The sequence below is a fragment of the Salminus brasiliensis genome, chromosome 20 (genome assembly GCF_030463535.1).
Source record: "Salminus brasiliensis chromosome 20, fSalBra1.hap2, whole genome shotgun sequence".
In the NCBI taxonomy this organism is placed as follows: domain Eukaryota; kingdom Metazoa; phylum Chordata; class Actinopteri; order Characiformes; family Bryconidae; genus Salminus; species Salminus brasiliensis.
Window position 1 is genome coordinate 7,767,235 of NC_132897.1, and position 20,889 is coordinate 7,788,123.

The window sequence follows — 20,889 nt, forward strand, 5'->3', positions numbered from 1 at the left end:
GACTAAGTCACTGCCTCATTGATCTGAGGGTTGTTGGTTTGAACCCAGTGTTTGCAAGCTGTGGCTTTTACAATCACGAGTCTCACAAAAACAATTTAAGCCCCAAAAAAAGAAGGTGTATTGTGTGAATTCAAATGGTCTAATGGGCTAAGACCCTGTCACTATGATCTGAGGGTTGCTGGTTCAAATCCTGGGTGAAGCAACTTGCCAGCAGTGAGGCAACAATCCTCAGATCATAGTGGCAGTACCTTAGTTCACATGGTCATGTCTACAATTAACCTTTATTAGGCCTCGTAATTCTGATGTTGGCTGTTGAACGGAGGGAGGGGTGGGCCCTTTCTCACACTGTAAGTGCATTTGCAGTGTGTGGAAGGGACCACCCCCCAAAAAAAAGTACTTCCAGTGTAAAGAGCTTCGCAGGGTTACTAGTCAGCAACCTTCCAAACTCACCTTATGCAATACAGAACACACTTCAGAAGAAACATGGGGGGGAAAAGGGCTACTTTTTGGTTAAGTTTTTTAATAACGTACTTGGAAACCACACAACTTTAACACAAGTCCTTTGGGCACTTACCTTTTTTTAACTTCTCTAATTTCAAGGGTCTCTTAAACAAGTTTTCAAAAGATTCCCACTGCAAACTTTGAAACAGCAATATGTCTTTGGTCAATGGATGCTTATGAGTCATGATACAGCACACAAAAAAAGCCCTTAATTTGATATCAAATGTGAACATTTGACTTATTTTTCTACATTTCAACACAATCATTGTGATCAGTCAGCAGATAGATATGGCATGTTAAGTCATTTAACTTACTAATCACATTATTATAAATAATCATAAAGTGTTTCTTGTTATCTACAAGAAATCTGTAAACACAGCCATATTCATAGGATGGTTAAAATAGTGACATTTCCATACAAATATGATTCTCAGGACACAAAATAGAGAACATCTCATTATCAGTCATTGCTCAGTAGGGATTCAAAGGCACAAGTATGACAAAACACATACACATAATGGGTGTGATGGGGGGAAATCTAGTTTTTTGTCAGCCCTTGTTGGCTGTGAGTGTGTTGTTTAAATATACACAGACACCTGATTTTATTATATTTTAGACAGAAAACAGACAGAACAAAAAAAAAAAAAAAATCCCACATCCTTCAACAAGTCACCCAACATCTAAGTGTAACTCATCAAGCTGTAGTTCAGAAATTCAGCTAAGCTCAATGACATGTTCTAATACACTGCATGTCAAATGTATGAGAAGGCAAGTTGCAAAGTCATGTGCTGTTTGATCAATTAAAAAAATTAATCACTGCTTATTCAGGTCCCCTGTTAAGTAACATGGTAACTTTGGAGACACACAGCACTGTGCAAAAGTTTTAGGCAACTGTAAAAACACATGTGAATTATCTGGGCAGCAAGAGTTTCTACATTTCTAAAGTTCTCCTCATGGAGTCTAGTAGTTATTTAGAGTTCTCCTCAAACACCTGCTTTGGTCAATAAGTGCTTAATGATGGTAAATCAGGTGAGCTGCTGCTGCACTGGGGGCATCCAGGAGAAATCTGGAATCAAACTTTATTCTTCAGACTAGCTCACAAGAGCTCTTAAAAACGAAAGGCTCCAGTTCCTGTTTACTGTATTTATGTTTATCTGGAGTTTCTATAGTACAAACAGGTCTTATTGCCCAGATAAGTGGTTTTTAGTAATGTGGTTAAATCTTCTGCACAGGACTGTATATACATCAAATCTCATATTGTGCTTACTGATCCCTCTTTAAATAAAAATTTTCCACCCTCACAATAAAAACAAAACAAAAATCAAATCAAAGCTACAGAGTGCTGAACGCACAGGCCATAAATAGTGTATCTCTAGGAAAAAATGAACACAATCTAAACCAAAAATCAACACTAAAACAAAGCATTAATTTCCCCTATATACATAAATGGCAGTGGCCTCTGTGGCAACAAGGGGTGGTCAAGGGTAAACATAAAAAGATATACCTTCATTTAAAGAAATATTATTTACACTAAATAAAGCCAAGAAAGAAAAACTGTAACAATAAACATTAAAACCATAAAATGATGCAAATTTGATGGCTACATAACCTTAACACAGGAGTAAGAGCAAAAACAAACAAACAAACAAACAAAAACACAAGACAGTAGTACACAAGCGCACTGGTCCCTCAAAACTCAAAACACACACCTGGAAAGAGAAAAGAGGGGGAAAACAAAAAAGAAAAAGTGCTTGTACAGAAAGCTTCACAGTTTGAAAGCGAGTCCGACTCCTCCTTGAGCTGAGCAAGGCGGCACAAAAACAAACAGCTAATTTAAGAGGGCGTCTGAGCGGCAGCTTAATTCCTGCCTGTCGCCCTCCGCCTCTTTCTCTACAGTGCTGTGGCTTAGGCTATAATCATGTCACAGCTGACTCGCGCACCCATACCCACTGCTGATTCCTGCCTGGCGCTGGAGGGTGGAAGCAAGCACACTCATACTGGATATGGTCAGGAACAATCCTGATAAAGCTCAAAGCACTAGGTTTTTGTTCTTGTTCAGAGGAAGGTCCAGCATTTGTGAAACTGTAGAGTCTGTGTAGAGAAGAGGTATTTAATTTGGACCTTGAGTCTGGGTCCTGGATTTTGTCATCACTGGTGATTAACATATGTCTTTAAAGTAGATGCACCTACTGCGGACACAGATTTTCAGTATCTCACACAGCTTGTTTACTCCCCATAACTGACCATCTCTGATTGTGGTCTGAGAGATCAGATCACAATGCATCTTTAACGTATAGGACCACGTTACACTGATCTCTGATGGCTCAAGACTCATGTTAATACCAGGAGAAAATGGAGCCATGGCCTATGCCTAGGCAGCTAATCAGTTACATAAACAACTTAAAAAATAAATAAGATGTAATTCCAAAATCCAGGACCAGAAACTGAATTCATGATCTACAACTGCTGATTTGTGGTGTAGAGCGTGATTTCCACACCAAACATGAGAGCGAAAAGAACAATAAAAAGAAGCAAACCACCATTATCACTCCCTACTCACAGACACTTAAACTCTACATATTGTCACTAGTCACTATAAGGCTATTACAATCATCTCCATGAATCAAATGAGCTCCAATTATGAAATTATGAAAATAGTCTTGTTCCCAGAGTTGAAAAGAGGAGAATGGCAGTTAAGATTTCAAAGGGATTATGAAACCCTTGTGTAAGGCCCTGAGAGAAGTGTATAGCAATCGTTACATAAAATGTGTGCTTGTAGATCCGTGCTTGTGACCACTACTCTGCCTGTGACCATATGGGCAGAGGATGGGCTTCTGTGTTGAAGACATATTTGTCCAAGCTGATTAGGTTGGGGTCGTCTGAAAACAGCAGGTAGAAGTACTTAAGCGTCTCGCCCAGGAAGAAGCTCTCCATCTTGTCTCGAGGACTGGGATATTTCGGGTCGCGCACGTTGTTGATGGAGGTATAACCACCTGTCTCAACCTAAGGGGGTCAAACGGGCGAGCGTCAGAACTAGAGGACAGAGCGTGAAAGACAAAGCCAAAGTATCCAAAGCGAGAGCAAGTCGCTATTCAAGGCAAACTGAAAGCAGTGGGCTCAAATTGAGCAGCTCAGTGTCTATGTAAACCTAGTGAAATCTGAGAAGCATTTAGAGCTCTCTTGAGCCAGAGCCACCTACGCCAGGCTCATGCACAGCTAAATGCTCTGGCTTACAGCCAGCATGGAAAGCAGAGCCCGAATGTGTGATTGGCAGGAGAATATCTAATCTACTGTGTAATAATATAATACATAAAGCGAGGCCTAGCTTGAATCCAAAATAACACTACAGTAAGCCTGTCACATTTCCTTGAATCAAAGGAATCAATTAAGATGTACTTTCTCAGACAATAGAAAATAAATTAGAGAGATTACTGGGCAATTTACATGAGAATGTGGGGTGGTAAACACTTTGTATACAGATATTATGCCACATCATCTTTATAGTTTTTAAAGATCCCAGTTTAAGCAATGATCAAATTACCTGACTGAAAAAACACTATTCGCATTGAGTTACTTTAAGTCGCACCCTTTGCTGACACAGATGTGCAAATGTACGCACACACACAGCCTGTCAACTCCGTGTAGAGAAGTACTGCCAAGAGAATATCTCAGAGCACATATACATAAACCTAATGGCACCATGCCTAATGCCAGGCATGAGATAAGGGGGTATGAAGCCCCCCAGCATTGAGCTGAGGAGCAGTGGACCTGTGTTTTCTAGAATGATGGTTGTGCTCCATCCAATACTTTCAGAATAAGTTGGGGAGTCTGGGCTGAGGTGGGGTGGAGATTATCCATCATTCTGACCTCACTAATTCTTTTGTCCCTGAAAACAATCAAATCCTCACAGCAATGCTTCAAAATCTAGTTATAAGCCTTCCCTGGACAGGAGAGACAGTTACTCCAACAAAAACTAGCCTACTCACCCGTGTGTATTTATTGAAGCTTTGAAGGATTTCCCATCCCCAGTCCTGGTACTTCTTGTCCTTGGTAAAGCGGTACAGGTAGAAGAGGCTTTCCACAGTCTCTGGTCTTAAGAGGTTGTGTCTGTCTGCAAGCTGTGGACACACAAGACAGCAGCGTTTCATCCCAGCACAGCCTGCTCAGCGGCCATCAGCCGTTCCAAAATCAACAGAACAGCAAATGCAATTAGACACAATGACAGGTTTAACTGTGGTATTACAATAGCCTTGGGCGATTTGACAGTGGGATGATTACAATGCATTTGCTGAGATGGCAGTAAGTAAATCGGTCTCTTAGGTTACATTATTAAACAAGTGCAAACAAATCGTATGAGTCTCCAATACAATCAACCAGTTTCAGAGCATTTGTTTAAAAAAAACAAAAAAAAAACAAAACAAAAACCCCACAAAATTCCAGATTGAAACGGGCTGAAATTCAGTTGTGAGGTTGACTTTAGAAGAAAAGTTTGTTTGAATTTAATTTTCAACATTTCTATATGCCATGTTTGAGCTCTTTAGATAATAAGTCCAGACCACCCTGTGAACTTCAGAGCTGTGTTTTGGCAAGAACTCGTTGATATGATTTGCATCGCAATACAGGGGTTATGATATAATATATTGCAATACTGTAAGCCAGTCATTATCATTATTAGGTAAAATTATCAGCATCATCATAATTTCAACAAATGCTTTACTACAGACAATTTTCTATTTTATAATGGAATTACATATAAAAAGTCTCCTTCTGATAAATAAACAATCAAAAACAAACTAATAGAAAAGGCAGCTACATGAGGTAGAGCTTTTTTGAACTATTTATCTAGCTAATTATTTTAATTATAGATTAATATGATGATTATTTTCTCCATTAATCGACTGACTGGTTTACAAAACTCTGAAACTAGTAGGAAACTGGAGGGAATTTCGGTTAATGGCATGATTTGTTAATACCAGTATTAAGCACAAATATGATAACCATTAATTTTCACACTATGGTATACCTAAACCAGTATATTGCTGCAGCCCTAATCTTGATGCCTCAAAATACCAATATAAGAGCCCTAATGGGCTTGAATTTGATTCCTGAGTCACACAAAGCCTAACTCTTCATCTTTTTGTAATGCTGCTATCGCAAGATCACTGGAAAACTGCCAGTGATAACAAGAAAGAGGAACAATGATTTGTGGGTTATCATCTATTGCTGTCTTTAGTTCAGCGTGACATTTGCTTGGGTTAAAAGAAGATCTGTATTTTTGTAAGCATCTGTGCAACATAAAAAAACAAAGTGATTCATGAAGTTGAGGACTGCTTTGAAAAATGCAAGACTCATTAATGCAAATGCACTCAGGCTTCCCAACTCACTTTAACATCTACATCCTGTGCGCTGCCTGCCTGCATGTTGAAGTGTGCAATCTCTGGAGCCAGGCCTGTCTCCATCTGGGTGTACATCTGGTAGCAGGTCTCCATCAGCTGCTGCGCCAGCTCCATGTGCTCAGCAGCAAGGCCGTGGTGTGCCCCCAGGGCCAGCGTGCCAGGCAGGAAACAAACCAAGTGGTCCTGAGGGGGAGAAAAAAGGGGTGGTCATAGAGAAAAGAAGAAAAAGACAAAAAGGAAAATCTCTTAATATCTCTCTCGCTCTCTTTTTAAGAGCTCTATTTATGACAGCCTTGTAGTGACGTTTCTTTAATTTCCTGTTTACCAGTGTCTGCAGGTCCTCAGCATGTCAAAACAAAATACAGCTCACAGTGGTGTTGAAAGTTAGAAAACCGAAAGAAACCACTTCATTTACATGTTTAGTTTCCTCTGCTTCCTTTATTCAAGCAGTGAAACGTAACGTACCATTTTGGGGCTGAAATGTCCGTGAGACAGCTCTCCCACAAACGTAAGGCCAAGGGGAGAAGACTTCTTCAGCAGGTTCTTTTTGACCCCCTCTACTGCCTGCAGATAGTCCTCCAACAACCTACAAACGGCAGACAGAAGCTTTTTTACACACTAGACTATGTTTCAGAAAGGCATGGGACACGCAGGGCGTTCTTTGATACTTCAAAAAATATCTGATTCAAATGGTTCTTTGAACACTGGCACAGAATTTCCCCACTGCGGGACTAATAAAGGACTATCTTATCTTAAGAACCACTTCTAGTTCCATGAAGAACCAGGTTTGTAAAAGGGACGTGCAAGTGTCAAGAACCTATAAATTGGTAAAGAACCTTTACATCAAAGCAGCAGCTAAAGCACCTTTGTTTTTAAGAGTGTGGTTGAGGTAGTATAGGGCTTGACACAGACACATCAGCCTATACTGAAGAACTGCAGTTTTATCAGAATCGGCAAAATAAAGAATATACAGACAGAACTGAAACTGCACATGATTAAGGGCAACATCACCCCTATTGCTATATAATAATTACATTAAAATACTGTTGTTTTACTGTATTACCATATATCTTCGCTGTCAGACAAAGACCTTGTATCTCCATTTTCTCGTTTTTTACATAACAAATCTCACCATTGTTCTTTAAATATCTTCAGAATTTCATGACGAATGGACCAATAGAACTGCTCCAAAAACTACCTAAATTATTTTTATTTATTTACTCACAGAAAATAAGAAAATAAGTTCACAGTACACAAAGTACAGTATTTCACAATTTCTCCTCTGCTGCTTCTTATTTATTATTATTATTTTATTTATTACTAATAATTACCACCACCACCAACACCATCTTATACAATAATCCTTACAATAAAGGAATTAAAACAGAAGGGTTTTTAATTAAACAAAATGCTTCACTATAGATGAAGTGTTCTAATTCTAATATGATATTCTAATGCCATTATATCTAATATTTTATAATAATGGAAGTGTATGTGTACTTTTGATAAAACAAATTAAACAAAGCTGCACATTAGGTGGACATTTTGTATCTAGTTACAGATTGGACTATCAATAAAATGTAAAACTGTATTGTATTGAGAGCGAGAGAGAGAGAAGGGTGGGGGCTGCAACAGTACGCAAGACAGAAAAGAGAGAGCCGAAAGAGCTGAAACTATTTCACAAATCTCAAACATACCGGGGTTCTGAGGTGTCTTAACTATTCATCTACAGCAGACGGAGCCCCCTGGGGCCCTTTAAGACATTTTGCGTTGTGTACACATCCACAGCCAAAACTATTTAAACTGGAAATGTCTGTAAGAATCATTGCATAGCCTCTGTTCTCTGACTTATATCCACTTGACGCTGCCACATTGTTATAGTGTACGGGCCGCGCCATCGGCTAAATCAGAATGCCTTAGCGGGGCGCCGAAGCTGTGCAAATGGCTCCCTGTTACTGTGAATAAATGTTTAATAGTCTTGCTTTTAAACGCATTCTGCCCCTGGAGATAAAAACCAATATCACTCGACAGGCTATGAATATTTTAAGTCCTTATATACACACACACCACTTGACAGAGGAAAGGAGGCAAAAGAGGTGCCGTGCGGTTTAATCAGGCCGAGAGCGCTGTTGAGCGTTAGGTAAGTGCTGAACAGATCAAACCGGGGCGAGGGAATGAAAGCTGTCGTCTGTGTCAGCGAGCTACATAATCCAGATTGATGTTACCTGCTGTGAGACAGCTGCGGTTCACGCTTGGGGAACAGTGCAGAGGGCACAGGCGACACACTCTTACATAAAACAGCAGACACACACTCACACATTCACTCACACAGCTGACTCACTCGGTTTCCTTCTTCCCTCCTTGGATCCACTGCTTGAGCAGGTACTCATAGTAGCTGTCAGCCCTGGCACCCAGAGTGTAGATGCCCAGGTGTGTGAACTGCCCGCTGTTGGTGTTGATGAACATGGGCACTAGACCGTCCTGCTTGCCTTCCAGCTTGTGCACCTGTCGCATCACCTCCATCACTGCAGCCTAAAGAGGCAGGATGAAGATTGAAGAGAGGGTAAATTCAAGCTTGGCACTTTTACACGTACACACCTCAACCTCATACTCTGACAATTCTAACAATGAATTAGGATTAGTGGTTGGCATGCATGTGTCAGACATTTGGTGCTTGTGACATATCTGGGGGGTTGGGGGTTTTATAGATTTTTATCCACAAATTTAAATGTCTAACACACACACACACACACACACACACACAAATATAATATCTTCATCTCCAGACATAAACAGTTTTTCTGTTAATTAATTAATATAGCACTACATTTTATAAGGTGCTGTGTCTGATCCACTCATATAAGCACAACACACACCAACACTCCACCACAATGTCAGTGACACTGCAGTGCTGAGAATAATAGGGCCTAAATAATACCAGCTCTGCGGTGTTCAGTGCTGTGGTGTCCTGACCACTGAAGAACAGGGTGAAATAAGAAACATATGGACTACAGTCTGTAGTTATAGAACTACTAAAGACTCTGATATGGTAAGCAGATCTGATAAGGTTTTGGCTGTTCGGTGTGTGTTACATACACTGTGTGCCTGCAGGTTTTTCCACCCAGTCAAGCCTCCAGCCAAGTTCACCTGAGTCCACTTGCAAATCAGTTGGTCTCAAACAATGGAGTAGTTGTAAGATGTGTATTTCTGCTGGATCTGTAGCCTATTTTATTTTAGCCTAGTCCATATGACAGTTAACACAACCATAGAGTACGGCAGCATAACCTTTTATACAGGCATTAATTAAATAAATAAATAAATAAATAAATAAATAAATAAATGAGATGACATATGTATGACTCTAAAGGACATAAGTCTGTGGTTAATATTTATATTTTTATAGATATTAAGTTAGGATTAGGATTAGCAATCGCGATTAGCAAAGCGTCATTTTTTCGTGTGCACATTTGTGACAGTTGCAATGTGTCTGGTGGGAGATTGCAGGGTCTCAAAATCAATCTAGAATTCCAAAGCACAGTCCAAAGCACATTGTTCCATAAGTCCTGGTCTTTGTCTAGATGTTCTCTGGCTATTGTGAACCAACATATGGGACTCATAGTTTTTTGAGATAAATTGTCTGTTATGAGAAGTTGTGGCATGATACCAGACAGAAAATTCTAATCTGTCTAATCTAAACCCATACACAAACAACCCATGCCTCTACCTGGTATTTAGGGTCTCCGGTGAGGTGGCCGAGTTCACGGAACTCCAGCTGGATGCTGGTGACTTCAGCTACGGTGCTGTCGGAGGTCCAGCGTGGGGGGTGAGCCGTGCCTTTGCCAATGTTTACGTCCGAGTATGGGATTTTAGAGGGGGTGCTGAAGGCAGGCATGAGCCTGGAACCAATGTCTTTCTGCAGGATCATACACAAGATCAAACAGAAATGCAACATCAAGAGCAGTAGGAGGCAGTTGGACTTTAACATTACCATATTGTTGCCTAAAATAGAACCTCCTACCATCAGAGGCTTTGAAGAGCCTCTGATGCGTTTATTTTCACAAGTTGACGCTTGACTAAGAGGAGAGCATGTGCAGGGAATGACTGTAGTAAGAGCAGAAGGAGTGGAGGAGGCTGTACAACACAAAGCTACCTCACTCTTTTAAAGAAGGCGCACACACACTCACAGCTTTCTCCAGAAACAGCGCATCACCGGTCAGATGGTAAGTGCTGAGCAGGCCACCCAGGATGCGAATGGTGCTCTCGAACAGATTCACATCCACGTTCTTGTTAAAGGAGAGCTCTTTATCCACCCACTCTCTGGCTTCTTGAAACTCTAGTAATATCAACAACGCAACAGCCACTTCAGTGATACACAATAGTTAGCAATCCTCTGAGATCAGTGCCATAACTAATCAAGATGTTCTTCTCAGCAAATACATTTATTTACCTTTCTTCAGGCCCAAGATCCACATAGTATCCAGAGCATCAATCAGAGTCAGACCCAGCCCAAACCACTCAGCATATGATTTGGAAACGGGTTTAAGCTCATCATGACCCCAGGCAAAGTCTTTGTAGCCCTTCCAGGCATGTCTGAATGCTTCCCTCACTGCCTCCAGTCTGGTCTCTGCTGGAGAAAGGAAGCGTTAATGACAAAAATATGAATTTAAACATTAAAAAACATGATGTGTTACATTTGACAACACTTTATTCTAATGGCCCACTGTAGAAGCTTTTAATTAGCTCATCCTGGCATATGAATATATATGAGGATTCAAACTACTAATAGTAAGATATTACTATACTCAAAATAGAGATTCACCTTGCAACACACTATGTCCAAAGCATTGATTAGAACTATGCTTCAACAAAAACAGCTTGTCTAGTCCCTGTAGAGAAGAACTGCCAATGGAATAGGCCTCTCTGGAGCATATACACATGAACCTATTGGCAGCATGCCTAATGCCAGGTATGGGCTAGAAGGGTATAACCCCCCCCCAGCATTGACCTGGAATGATGGCGCTCCATCCAATGTCTGTAGGGAAGGTGGGGATGAGGTAATCATCCAATGTCCTGACCTCACTAATGCTCTTGTGAATAAATACATTCAAACCCTCACAGCAAGGGACAGTTGCTCCAACAAAAGCAGGATAAACTCTTTTTTTTTTAATACCCTTGATTTCCAAAGAAACAATGAATGAGCAGGTCTCCCAATGCATGGCCGACGGACTCCCCTGTATGGGGAGGAAATTGCATCAGTGCCCTGTAAACCGTGTGTGAGAAAGCGCAAAACCAACCCTGTTGTACTACTGAAGGTTTCTCGGTTTCAGCTGCCTTCTCTTTCTCCTTGGCATTAGGGTCCGTGCCTTGCTCCGCTTCAATCACAGCCCCACGCCAACTAAGCAATTGACAGAAGAAAGCATAGCTTGTAACAAAATGCAATTCTCACAATTCAGTATGTGCAGCTGCAATTAAACAAATTATTATAAACCACCATTGCACATAAAGCTTACTGCAAACAGCTAAATGTTTTTGCTAATTAACCTACCAAACAAGACCAATCTGAATAGCTCAACACAGCTAACAGAACAAGTGTTTTCTCCAAATTCAACACAAAATGCCACTTTTAATGTCGACTGCAGTCTCATTATTCAACCTCCTAATGACAAGTCTTTAGTGCTTTGTAAAGCACCCTTCTGCTGTTATGATCTGCTGCAAACTTTACGCACAGCTTTCCTGAGGAATCTTAGCCCATTTGGAGGAAGCACTTTTTGTTGTTGTCAGTTTTGAGCTTTGTAAATTGTTTGATTGGTTTATTAAAAACTGCTGAAAGCTTGTAAATTTAAAAATAATAAACCGAATTTAAAATGGTTAAATCATTTCGAGTGCAATTGTATTTTGTGACATGGCATATTTAATACAGTAAAAATAAACAAATAAAGGGAGAAAACACAAGGAAATCTGATCATGGCCAATCTGAGTCAAGTTTCTCTGTCACATGCACAGTCATACACAGTGATAAACAAGCCACGAGCAGTAAAATGTTTGGATAACTGCCTGCTCATATGAAACAATTACATAATAAAGATAAAAATACATAAAATATAAACATAAAGCAAAAATGTTAACAAGTATAAATAAAAAAAAATAAAAAAATAATAATAAAGCGAAATGTGTCCTCCGCATTTATCTGTTTCATCTGTGGTAGTGAACACACACACACACACACACACACACACACACACACACACACACACACACACACACACACACACACACACACACACACACACACACACACACACTAGTGAACTAGGGGCACTGAGTACACACACACCCAGAGCGGTGGGCAGCCAACTCCAGCGCCCGGGGAGCAGAGAGGGTAAAGGGCCTTGCTCAAGGGCCCAACAGTGGCAGCTTGCCGAGCCCGGGAATCGAACCCACAACCCTGTTATCGATAACCTGGCGCTATAAATAATAAACTAATTTAATATGAATGCTTTTTGCAAATATGATAAACACTAAAGCTAAATGCTACGTACCATTTACCAGAGCTGCTAACAGACATATTCACCTACACAGATATGGATACTCGCAGAAAACTACTTTTGTCCTCAGATATGTGACCTTCCAACCACTTCCAACCCAAACTATGTTTTAACTCCCTGAAAACTAGACTGTTTGTATTTCACACTGATGGATGTTTTTGACTAAACTGTGGCAAAATCTCTCCTTAATGCTTTAAGGTTAGGGTTTAATCATCTGTAAACCTCTGAGCAAACTCACTTGAGCTTTTTACTCTCATCCTCTTCCTCCACATTCTTCACCTCCGCTCTTTGGGGCTCAGATCCATTGCCTTTACTCTGCACACGATTCTGCAGGACAGGTGGCCCTCGCTTATGAGGGATTTTTCTCTGCTCCAAGAAAAGTGGACACAAGTAGTTAGGAGGACAAGGTCAGTGTGCTGCTTTCATCTGAAAATGCACTCCTTTAGTCATAAAACAAGGTCATGAAGGGTGGGCGGGGGCTGGCTGCAACTCTCAATAGAGGGAAATAAGTAAGTGGGTCACTCTAACCTCTGAAGGTGGCTCAGGAAGAGCAAGTCTGGCCTGATTCTTCAGATCAACAACAAATGGCTGCTTTCCCTCACCGCCATTCTTCTCTACTGCTGCGTCTGAAAAGGCGAGAGCTGTAAGTCCTGCAGCAGTGCACTGAAATAGACTCACACAGATCTAGCGCTTTACACTTAAGCTTAATAAAGACATGCGTACCTCCCCAATGTGCTGAGAGACGGGGGTATGTGGCAAGTCCGCCAATCAGCAGCAGAGCCAGAACGAAAAGGATAAGGCTGCGCTGCAGGCGGGATAACTGCTTCCATTTCTGCAAAGCATGGAGGCAAAACCGGGACAAGAGGAGAACAGGTGTACAACGTGATCAGATCTCAAGCACTTCAGGTCCAAGTTATAAAGCTTTTGGCCATCTTCATAATACAACACAGTCAAAGCTGATTTATCTAATCTACGTTTGTTTTGACACTTCTAGTCATTACAAAGACCGAAACACAATCTCACCCGCCAGCAGGACTGCCTGCGTTGCTTGCCGTTTGTGTAGCCTCCGCTGTCAGTTACAGTCAGAGATACAAAATCCCTTCTCGAAGGCGGGAGCATGTCTCTATCTCTCGCCACAGGGAGAACAGAGACACTGCTATAAAGACACACTGGGCTGTAAGCAAAGCAGAGTGAGGACAGTAATGGTTTAAACTTTGATCATACGTCCCTGATACAGCGCTGCAGGGTCAGTAGAGCCTGTTTTGTGTGTACAGTAGCTATGAGTACATGGGGGCAGTCTCTGGAATAACAATGCATTGGCTATGTAAGAATGTAAGAAGCATTTATCATGGACTGGAAAGCAGCCCATCTGATGGAAGTAGTCTTTTGCATGGAAGCCCGAAAATATTGAGGAAATAACATTGAGTAAACTGTTTAATAATAAAAAAAAATTTCCCTTAATTTAATAAATTTCTCAGTTAGAGGGGAAGATTTATTAAAACCGAGGGGACGACTTGTGTCTCTAAAAATGTATTTTTTATTTTGTCTTGATACTTTAGGGGATCCATACTGCAGTAGTAGCTGGTGGCTTGGCCACGGTTTCCCAAGAGGCGCCTCTCCTCTCTGGGTCCAATGAGAAAACACGGTGTAAGCTCCATTACAACGACCCAGACTGCGATAGGCTAAACAGTGTAAACTCTGATATGCAGGGCGACTTTGATGCAATTCAGTATGACGATATTTTTTTAGAGCATATTACGATATTACTGAACCCCTTAATAGTATAAATGTAGAAAAATAAAAGTTGAGATGTTTAGTAAACTGAGGAGATGAAATATTAAATTGAGGGAATATTTATTAAATTAAAAGGGAACAAGGAAATTAAATTAAAGAAACGATTTATTAAGATGAAGGAATGGTTTATTAAATTAAAGGAACGGATTGTTACGAATGCCTAATTAAATTGAGGGAACAATTTTTAAAATGAAGGAACGATTTATTAAAATGAGGAAATGCTTGATTAATTTGATGGAATGGTTTATTAAATGAAGGGAACAGATTGTTAAAACGAGGGAATGACATTAATTTTAAAGAATTTTTTTTTAATGAGGAAACAATTTATAAAGTTGATGGAATGACTTATTAAATGAAAGGAAAGTATTGTTAAAATGAGGGAATGGCTTATTAAATTGAGGGAACAATTTTTAAAATGAAGGAATCATTTATTAAAATGAGGAAACGATTGATTCATTTAATTGAATGGTTTATTAAATGAAGGGAACAGATTGTTAAAACGAGGGGACGACCTGATGAACTGAGGGGACGACTTGTGTCTCTAAAATGTTTTATTTATATTTATTTATTTATTTATTTATTTTTGCCTTGATACTTTAGGGGATCCATACTTTTGACACATCTCAGTTAATTAACACAAAATAATTAAAACTAAACTATGTAAACACTACTGACTCTCAAATGGCTCACTGCCCCCTATATAGTGCACTACACAGGTCACACAGTAAAGGCGTCAACACCCTCACGCTGCCCTACATGACATTAGGGATTCAGCAATAACACCAGCAGGGTTTCCTGCTTTTCTGAAAACTGTTGCTCAGAACCTTCCATTAAAACACGAAACCACTTCCCAGCTGAACAATAAAGCAAGACTAATATATTAATTACTGACTTTGCTTTGCCTTTATAAACGTGTTTACCCAGAAAAGACCACACATGCATTACGTTAAGTGCAATAGTAGCCCAAACTGACAGTTGCTGTTACACATGTTCTTTTAACTCACTTTAAGGCAATATGGAAGAAAACTACAGTAAAATAAAAATATATATAACAGATGATTTAATTTCAGCCTGAACCACTAAACTTCAACACACCCCGCTTTTACCTCTCTGTGTCGACGCAGTTCCACAGCACCGGAGCCGCGTCGAGCGGAGCTCGTTCGGCTCAGAATTTCACGCAAGTCCGAGGCATGGCGACGGCCTCCTCCGCTGCAAGCGAGCAGTCACCAGAAACGCGCCCAGGCTCATGACCCTAAAGCCGGGAGGATCCACACCGCTCTCAGAGCGAGCACATTTTACAACCGAAGGAGAGCAACATGAATCCGCCAGCCACGAAAACCTCCAGCGCTACTCTACGTCGCCGTTTAATCGCCGACGTGGCTTAACTGCCCTCACACCAGGCAAACACTCGTGCCTCCGCTCCGCGGGCTGGCTGGCTGGCTGGCTGTGCTGTGGGGCAGCTGCAGTAGTAGCTGGTGGCTTGGCCACGGTTTCCCAAGAGGCGCCTCTCCTCTCTGGGTCCAATGAGAAAACACGGTGTAAGCTCCATTACAACGACCCAGACTGCGATAGGCTAAACAGTGTAAACTCCGATATGCAGGGCGACGCCGATACGATTCAGTATGACGATATTTTTTTAGAGCATATTACGATATTACTGAACCCCTTAATAGTATAAATGTAGAAAAATAAAAGTTTAGAGAGGTTTAGTAAACTGAGGAGACGATATATTAAATTGAGGGAATATTTATTAAATTAAAAGGGAACAAGGAAATTAAATTAAAGAAACGATTTATTAAGTTGAAGGAATGGTTTATTAAATCAAAGGAACGGATTGTTAAAATGAGAATGACATTACATTGAGGGAAATATTTTTTTTAAATGAGGGAATGGCTAATTAAATTGAGGGAACAATTTTTTAAAAGAAGAAATGATTTATTATAAATGAGGAAACGATTGATTCATTTAATTGAATGATTTATTAAATGAAGGGAACAGATTGTTGAAACGAGGGAACAACGTATTTATTTTAAGGAAAAAAAGTCATGAGGAAACAATTATTAAGTTGATGGAATGACTTATTAAATGAAGGGAATGTATTGTTAAAATGAGGGAATGACTTATTCAATTGAGGGAACAATTTTTTAAATGAAGGAACGATTTATTAAAATGAGGAAAGGATTGATTAGTTTGAAGGAATGATTTATTAAATGAAGGGAACAGATTGTTAAAATGAGGGAATGACAATCATTTTAAAGAAAGATTTTTTTAAATGAGGGAATTATTAAAATGAGGAAACAATTTATAAAGTTGATGGAATGACTTATTAAATGAAGGAAGGTATTGTTAAAATGAGGGAATGACTTATTCAATTGAGGGAACATTTTTTTTAATGAGGGAGCGATTTATTAAGTTGATGGAACTTCCCTTTCCATCAATGGAACAGTTAATTAGACTGAGGGAACGTTTGAAGTCTCTAAATATTGTTTTCCTACCTTTCTACTTAACAGGCTCTGTAGGACTTTAGTCTTTAGCGCTAATATAGTAATAGTATTACATAGTGTTAAATCAGAAAGATCTAACCAAACAAATGTCACATTTCCTTGAAGGAAACATGCAGATTTTATTGTTATTAATAAAAAACAATTACATTTAAAAGAGCAAAAACCCATATCAGTGCATCCAGATTTTTTATATCTGTTACAGTGAAAGCTTTAAGATCTTTAAACAAAATTTAATTTGAGACAAATCTTATCATCTTATCAAACAGAACACATATTTAAAACCACTTCTTAATTTCTGGAAGGAGGAAAGTTATCCATAACGCATATCACCTGTGTGAAAAAGTAATTGCCCCCTTAGTTACTCAAGCACCCATTTATTCAAACATAACGGATAGTGACACTCAGCTGAACTAACACAGCCAGGCCTGAACATGGTCAGCCCTACCGAATGTCCCCTGTAGCGTTTATTATTTATGCAAAATGGTCCATCATGGCTATGAATATGAAGAAAACAGACCTTATCATCAACGGCAGAACATTTTATTGCATCAGGAAAATATTGGATAGTTATATTGTAAAATATATCTCGTCATAATGTCATTAACTCAATGACCAGCATATAAATTAACACATGTCGAACATTATGAACTTCAAACACACATCTTTATACAGATCTGGACAAAAAAAAAAATGACCTGAACAAAAAGCGCAGCTTCAAACAGCAGCATTTGTGTCAGCCAGCTGTGCAACCACATCTGCAATTCTATTTTATTTGACACTGTAGTTGCTTAAGAGTGAACATCTGTAATACCCATGAACCTGACATCACCTGCTCTCTTATGTGTTCATTATTGTAGAATAAGCCATATAGTCAGATGACAAAATTTTGTGATATCTCTGTTGTGCAAAAGTATGGACACCCTTTTGCCAAATGACATATTACATCATATATAAAATGCAATATTTTCAGAAATTCCTAATGCAAGGTATAAAAAAAAACACACACACACACACACACACACAAAAACGTGACCTGTGCAAAGGTTCTGGCACCCTACTGAGTCAGGACTTTTTTCTAGCTTAATGCTTTTTGAATTCTTGCAGGATATTTGTCTGTTAAAAGTACCTTGAGGAACTTGTAAAGGTTCTTCAATTTGAAACTGTGAACATCTTAAGGTGCTTTGAGGAAAGATTTTTAAACAACATAGGTTCCTTGAAAGTTGCTCAAAGCACAAATTCAATAACTCCTAAAATTTCATCACTTTCACTAACAGTGTACTTTTTAGAAGGCCTTTAATTCTGAGATATACTTGAGTTGACTTGCTGCACAGGTTGCTGAATGCCTACTCACACCTTTTCTATAATAGTTATGTCAGGCGACAAGCATCAGTCAGCGCCTCTTCAGGTAGTCTGTGGTGGTTTTATGTTATTGTGAGGTGCTTTTTGGATCATTATCCTTTTGCAGAAGCTTTAGCCCTTTAACAGATGGATTGACTGGGATTTGCTGGCATTTAGTGGAATCTATTCTTCTGTCCACCTGTGCAATCTTGCCAATGCCACTGGCAGCAACACAACCCCAAAGTTTGACAGATCCACCCCATGCTTCACAGTTGGCAATGTGTTCTTTTCATGAAATTATTATATTATATCATATTATATTATATTATATTATATTATTATTTGGCCATTGGGTTCTATTGTAAGTGTATCAGTCCCCAGCATTTGTTCCTAAAACCCATCTGAGATGTTCTATAGCATATTTCAAATGCTGCGCTTTGAGACGAGGTCACAGGTAAAGTTGAAACTGTGGAAAATTAGCATTTTGTGCTCTTGGGTTCCTCTGACAGTCAGGGACTCTCATTTATGCTTTGAGCCACCACTAAAGGACAAGCTTTTCTGGACGTGCTGAGAGATATAGAACTACCACTGAAAGCGAAAAGAAGTATGTGGACCTAGAATAGTAATATTGCCAGGTTCTTTGGTCGTTCAGATCTCATCCTGGCCTCCAGTCTCCGCAAACTGCCATTTCTTTCATAATAATCCACAAACTGTATCTTCTTATAGCCTTTACCTGCCACATGGCCATTTATTACTTTCATTTTTTAGATCCTTAGACAGATGCTTGGAGGAGCTCATGTTTGATGAGTGCTAATTCTGATTAGTCAGAATTAAAACCTGAGCCTTTGCAACACTTAGGATGCATTTAGATTACCTGTGCATTGGGATAAGCTGAAAACACTTTGTTCAATGTTTGATTAGCTACAGAAGCTGTGTTTAATACTTCTCCTTACTACGTATGAGCATTTAGCCGAGGTTGTGCAGACTTTTGCACAGGACTGTAGGTATTTTATAAATGATGTCTTGGAACTGTACTATGTTGTCCACCCATTTTACATGATAATCTGTAGCTGTGTCTTCCTTTTCAGGCTTTTTTGTTTAAAACTCATCTTGGAGGAGGGTGCCATTGAGATCACAGTGTGTTTGGTCATAACTTATGACAACCTGAAATACGAGTGCATCTTCGAGCAAACCAAGCGTTTGTACATTACCAAGACCTTTCTGAGAAACCTGCATGACGGCATGCACCACTGCAACAACATACATACACACATACATACATACATACATAAATAATAAGCACTGATTCAAAATAAAAGCACTGTAAACAATATACAACAAAAACAGCAAAATGTGTGCAGCAAAGTATCATTGCCACAAGGCAACAAGTCGACTGACTTTAGTAAACTACATAGAAAAGAAAGAGGGAGGACTATCGGCTGCTTCATCCTTATTCTGCTTCTTGAGAGGGGAAAAAAACAATGCTTGTTATGTGTAGATCTTGAAGAATGGCCTCACTCCTTCAGCCTGCAAATCCTGCTGTGCTTAACAAGGGACCAATTAACAACGTCTCTGCAGTCAGCAGTCTGTAGGGAGTGTGTATGGGTGAAAGGGGGAGAAGAAGTGTTGTAGCGCTTCTAGCTGAAACACACAGGTCCAATAGTAAATCCAAAGTCTTCGGTGAGGTCACTATGGCCGAACAAAGCCAAGTCTCTGATTGGCAAAAGGCCCAAGTCTTCAGTTTCGAACTGGAACACAGAATCTTGAGGCCCCGTATCCAACTCCTCCAGTGGCTGCAACATCAGTGACCATTAATGAGCAACACAGAGCCAAACAAGCCACATCAGACCCTGTGTAAACCTGGTCATTCCATGCGACTTGTCTCTGGACTGCATCTCGATACGTGTACAGTCGACAAAGTGCCAGCTTCAGCTATGTGCTTTTAATGTTTCTGCATTTTCGACATTTGTGCATATCTTCTTAAATTCACCTTTACATTTAAATATATGATAATACTCACGTTTTATATAAACTGTTCCGAACAATCTCAGCTCTCTCTATAATTAGTCCCTATGATCTAGAGCACTGTGTGAGGAGATACTCGGACCCTAAACCTAAAACACTGACGTCCAATTTGAGAAATTCTTCATATTTTCTTGTAAAAACAACCCCTTACTCATGTGGATGAATTGTTTTGGTGCTTGAAATGGCTGTACTACATTCTTAGCTTCACAAAAGCAGTGAAAAGCAGTGGAATGTATGAATAAAATGGTTTATAAACAGCGATAGGTAGAAGATGAGTGTGCATTGGTCAATTTGACACAAAACATAGGTGGACGCACAAATCCATCAATTACAGATGAGAGGCAGATGACAGACACACAAATCCACCAGTTAGACACAGCAGTTAGACGAGTATCTCAGCCCATCTCCAAAAATTTGTAACTCCAAATTTGTGGGTGTAACTTAAAGTAGCTGAATGCATTCATTAAAAGGGGTGTCCACATACATTTGGACATATATTGTATGGTGTAAAAACAAAAATATCTGCCCAAAAATTTACAGATTACGTTGCTGTGAGAATATGAGAGGATGACCAAAAGTATGTCCTCCCTTTTGAGCCTATGAGCACAAATCTATGGTGCATTTTGTGTCATTTGCTCTTCTATCAAGCCTTAAAATACTTAAAATAGAGCTCTAACAATGACTTTACCTGCCCTCACAAGAAACATAGCTAACATCTCATAACATCGTGTGAGTGTGTTGCTTCAGGCTTATATCTGACAGGATCAGTCCAGATTCCTTCTTTTC

At 39.7% G+C, this 20,889-nt stretch overlaps 2 protein-coding genes across 3 annotated transcripts in view; both read right to left on the bottom strand.

Annotated features, from left to right (window-relative positions):
* Nucleotides 1-500: 500 nt before the first annotated feature.
* man1b1b (mannosidase, alpha, class 1B, member 1b) lies at nt 501-15,788 on the bottom strand. Of its 2 annotated transcripts, none has more exons than XM_072664978.1 (14): nt 15,343-15,788; nt 13,466-13,616; nt 13,166-13,274; nt 12,971-13,068; nt 12,681-12,808; nt 11,192-11,292; nt 10,345-10,524; nt 10,082-10,230; nt 9,622-9,810; nt 8,239-8,429; nt 6,363-6,483; nt 5,886-6,080; nt 4,488-4,619; nt 501-3,504 (listed from the first exon to the last, which is right to left on the bottom strand). In XM_072664978.1, the coding sequence occupies exons 2-14, from the start codon at nt 13,559-13,561 to the stop codon at nt 3,298-3,300; spliced, it is 1,896 nt and encodes a 631-aa protein (XP_072521079.1). In that variant the 5' UTR covers nt 13,562-13,616; nt 15,343-15,788; the 3' UTR covers nt 501-3,297. The 2 variants fall into 2 exon arrangements, with proteins under 2 accessions (XP_072521079.1, XP_072521080.1); XM_072664979.1 differs by having other exon boundaries at nt 10,345-10,521; nt 15,343-15,786.
* A 3,645-nt stretch (nt 15,789-19,433) lies between these two features.
* The window catches only part of LOC140541925 (uncharacterized), an 85,945-nt gene continuing 84,489 nt past the window's right edge, over nt 19,434-20,889 (bottom strand). The window contains exon 68 of the mRNA XM_072664724.1: nt 19,434-19,871. Coding sequence (XP_072520825.1) covers nt 19,716-19,871 — 156 coding nt within the window. The 3' untranslated portion in view covers nt 19,434-19,715. The remainder of the gene's footprint in view (nt 19,872-20,889) is intronic.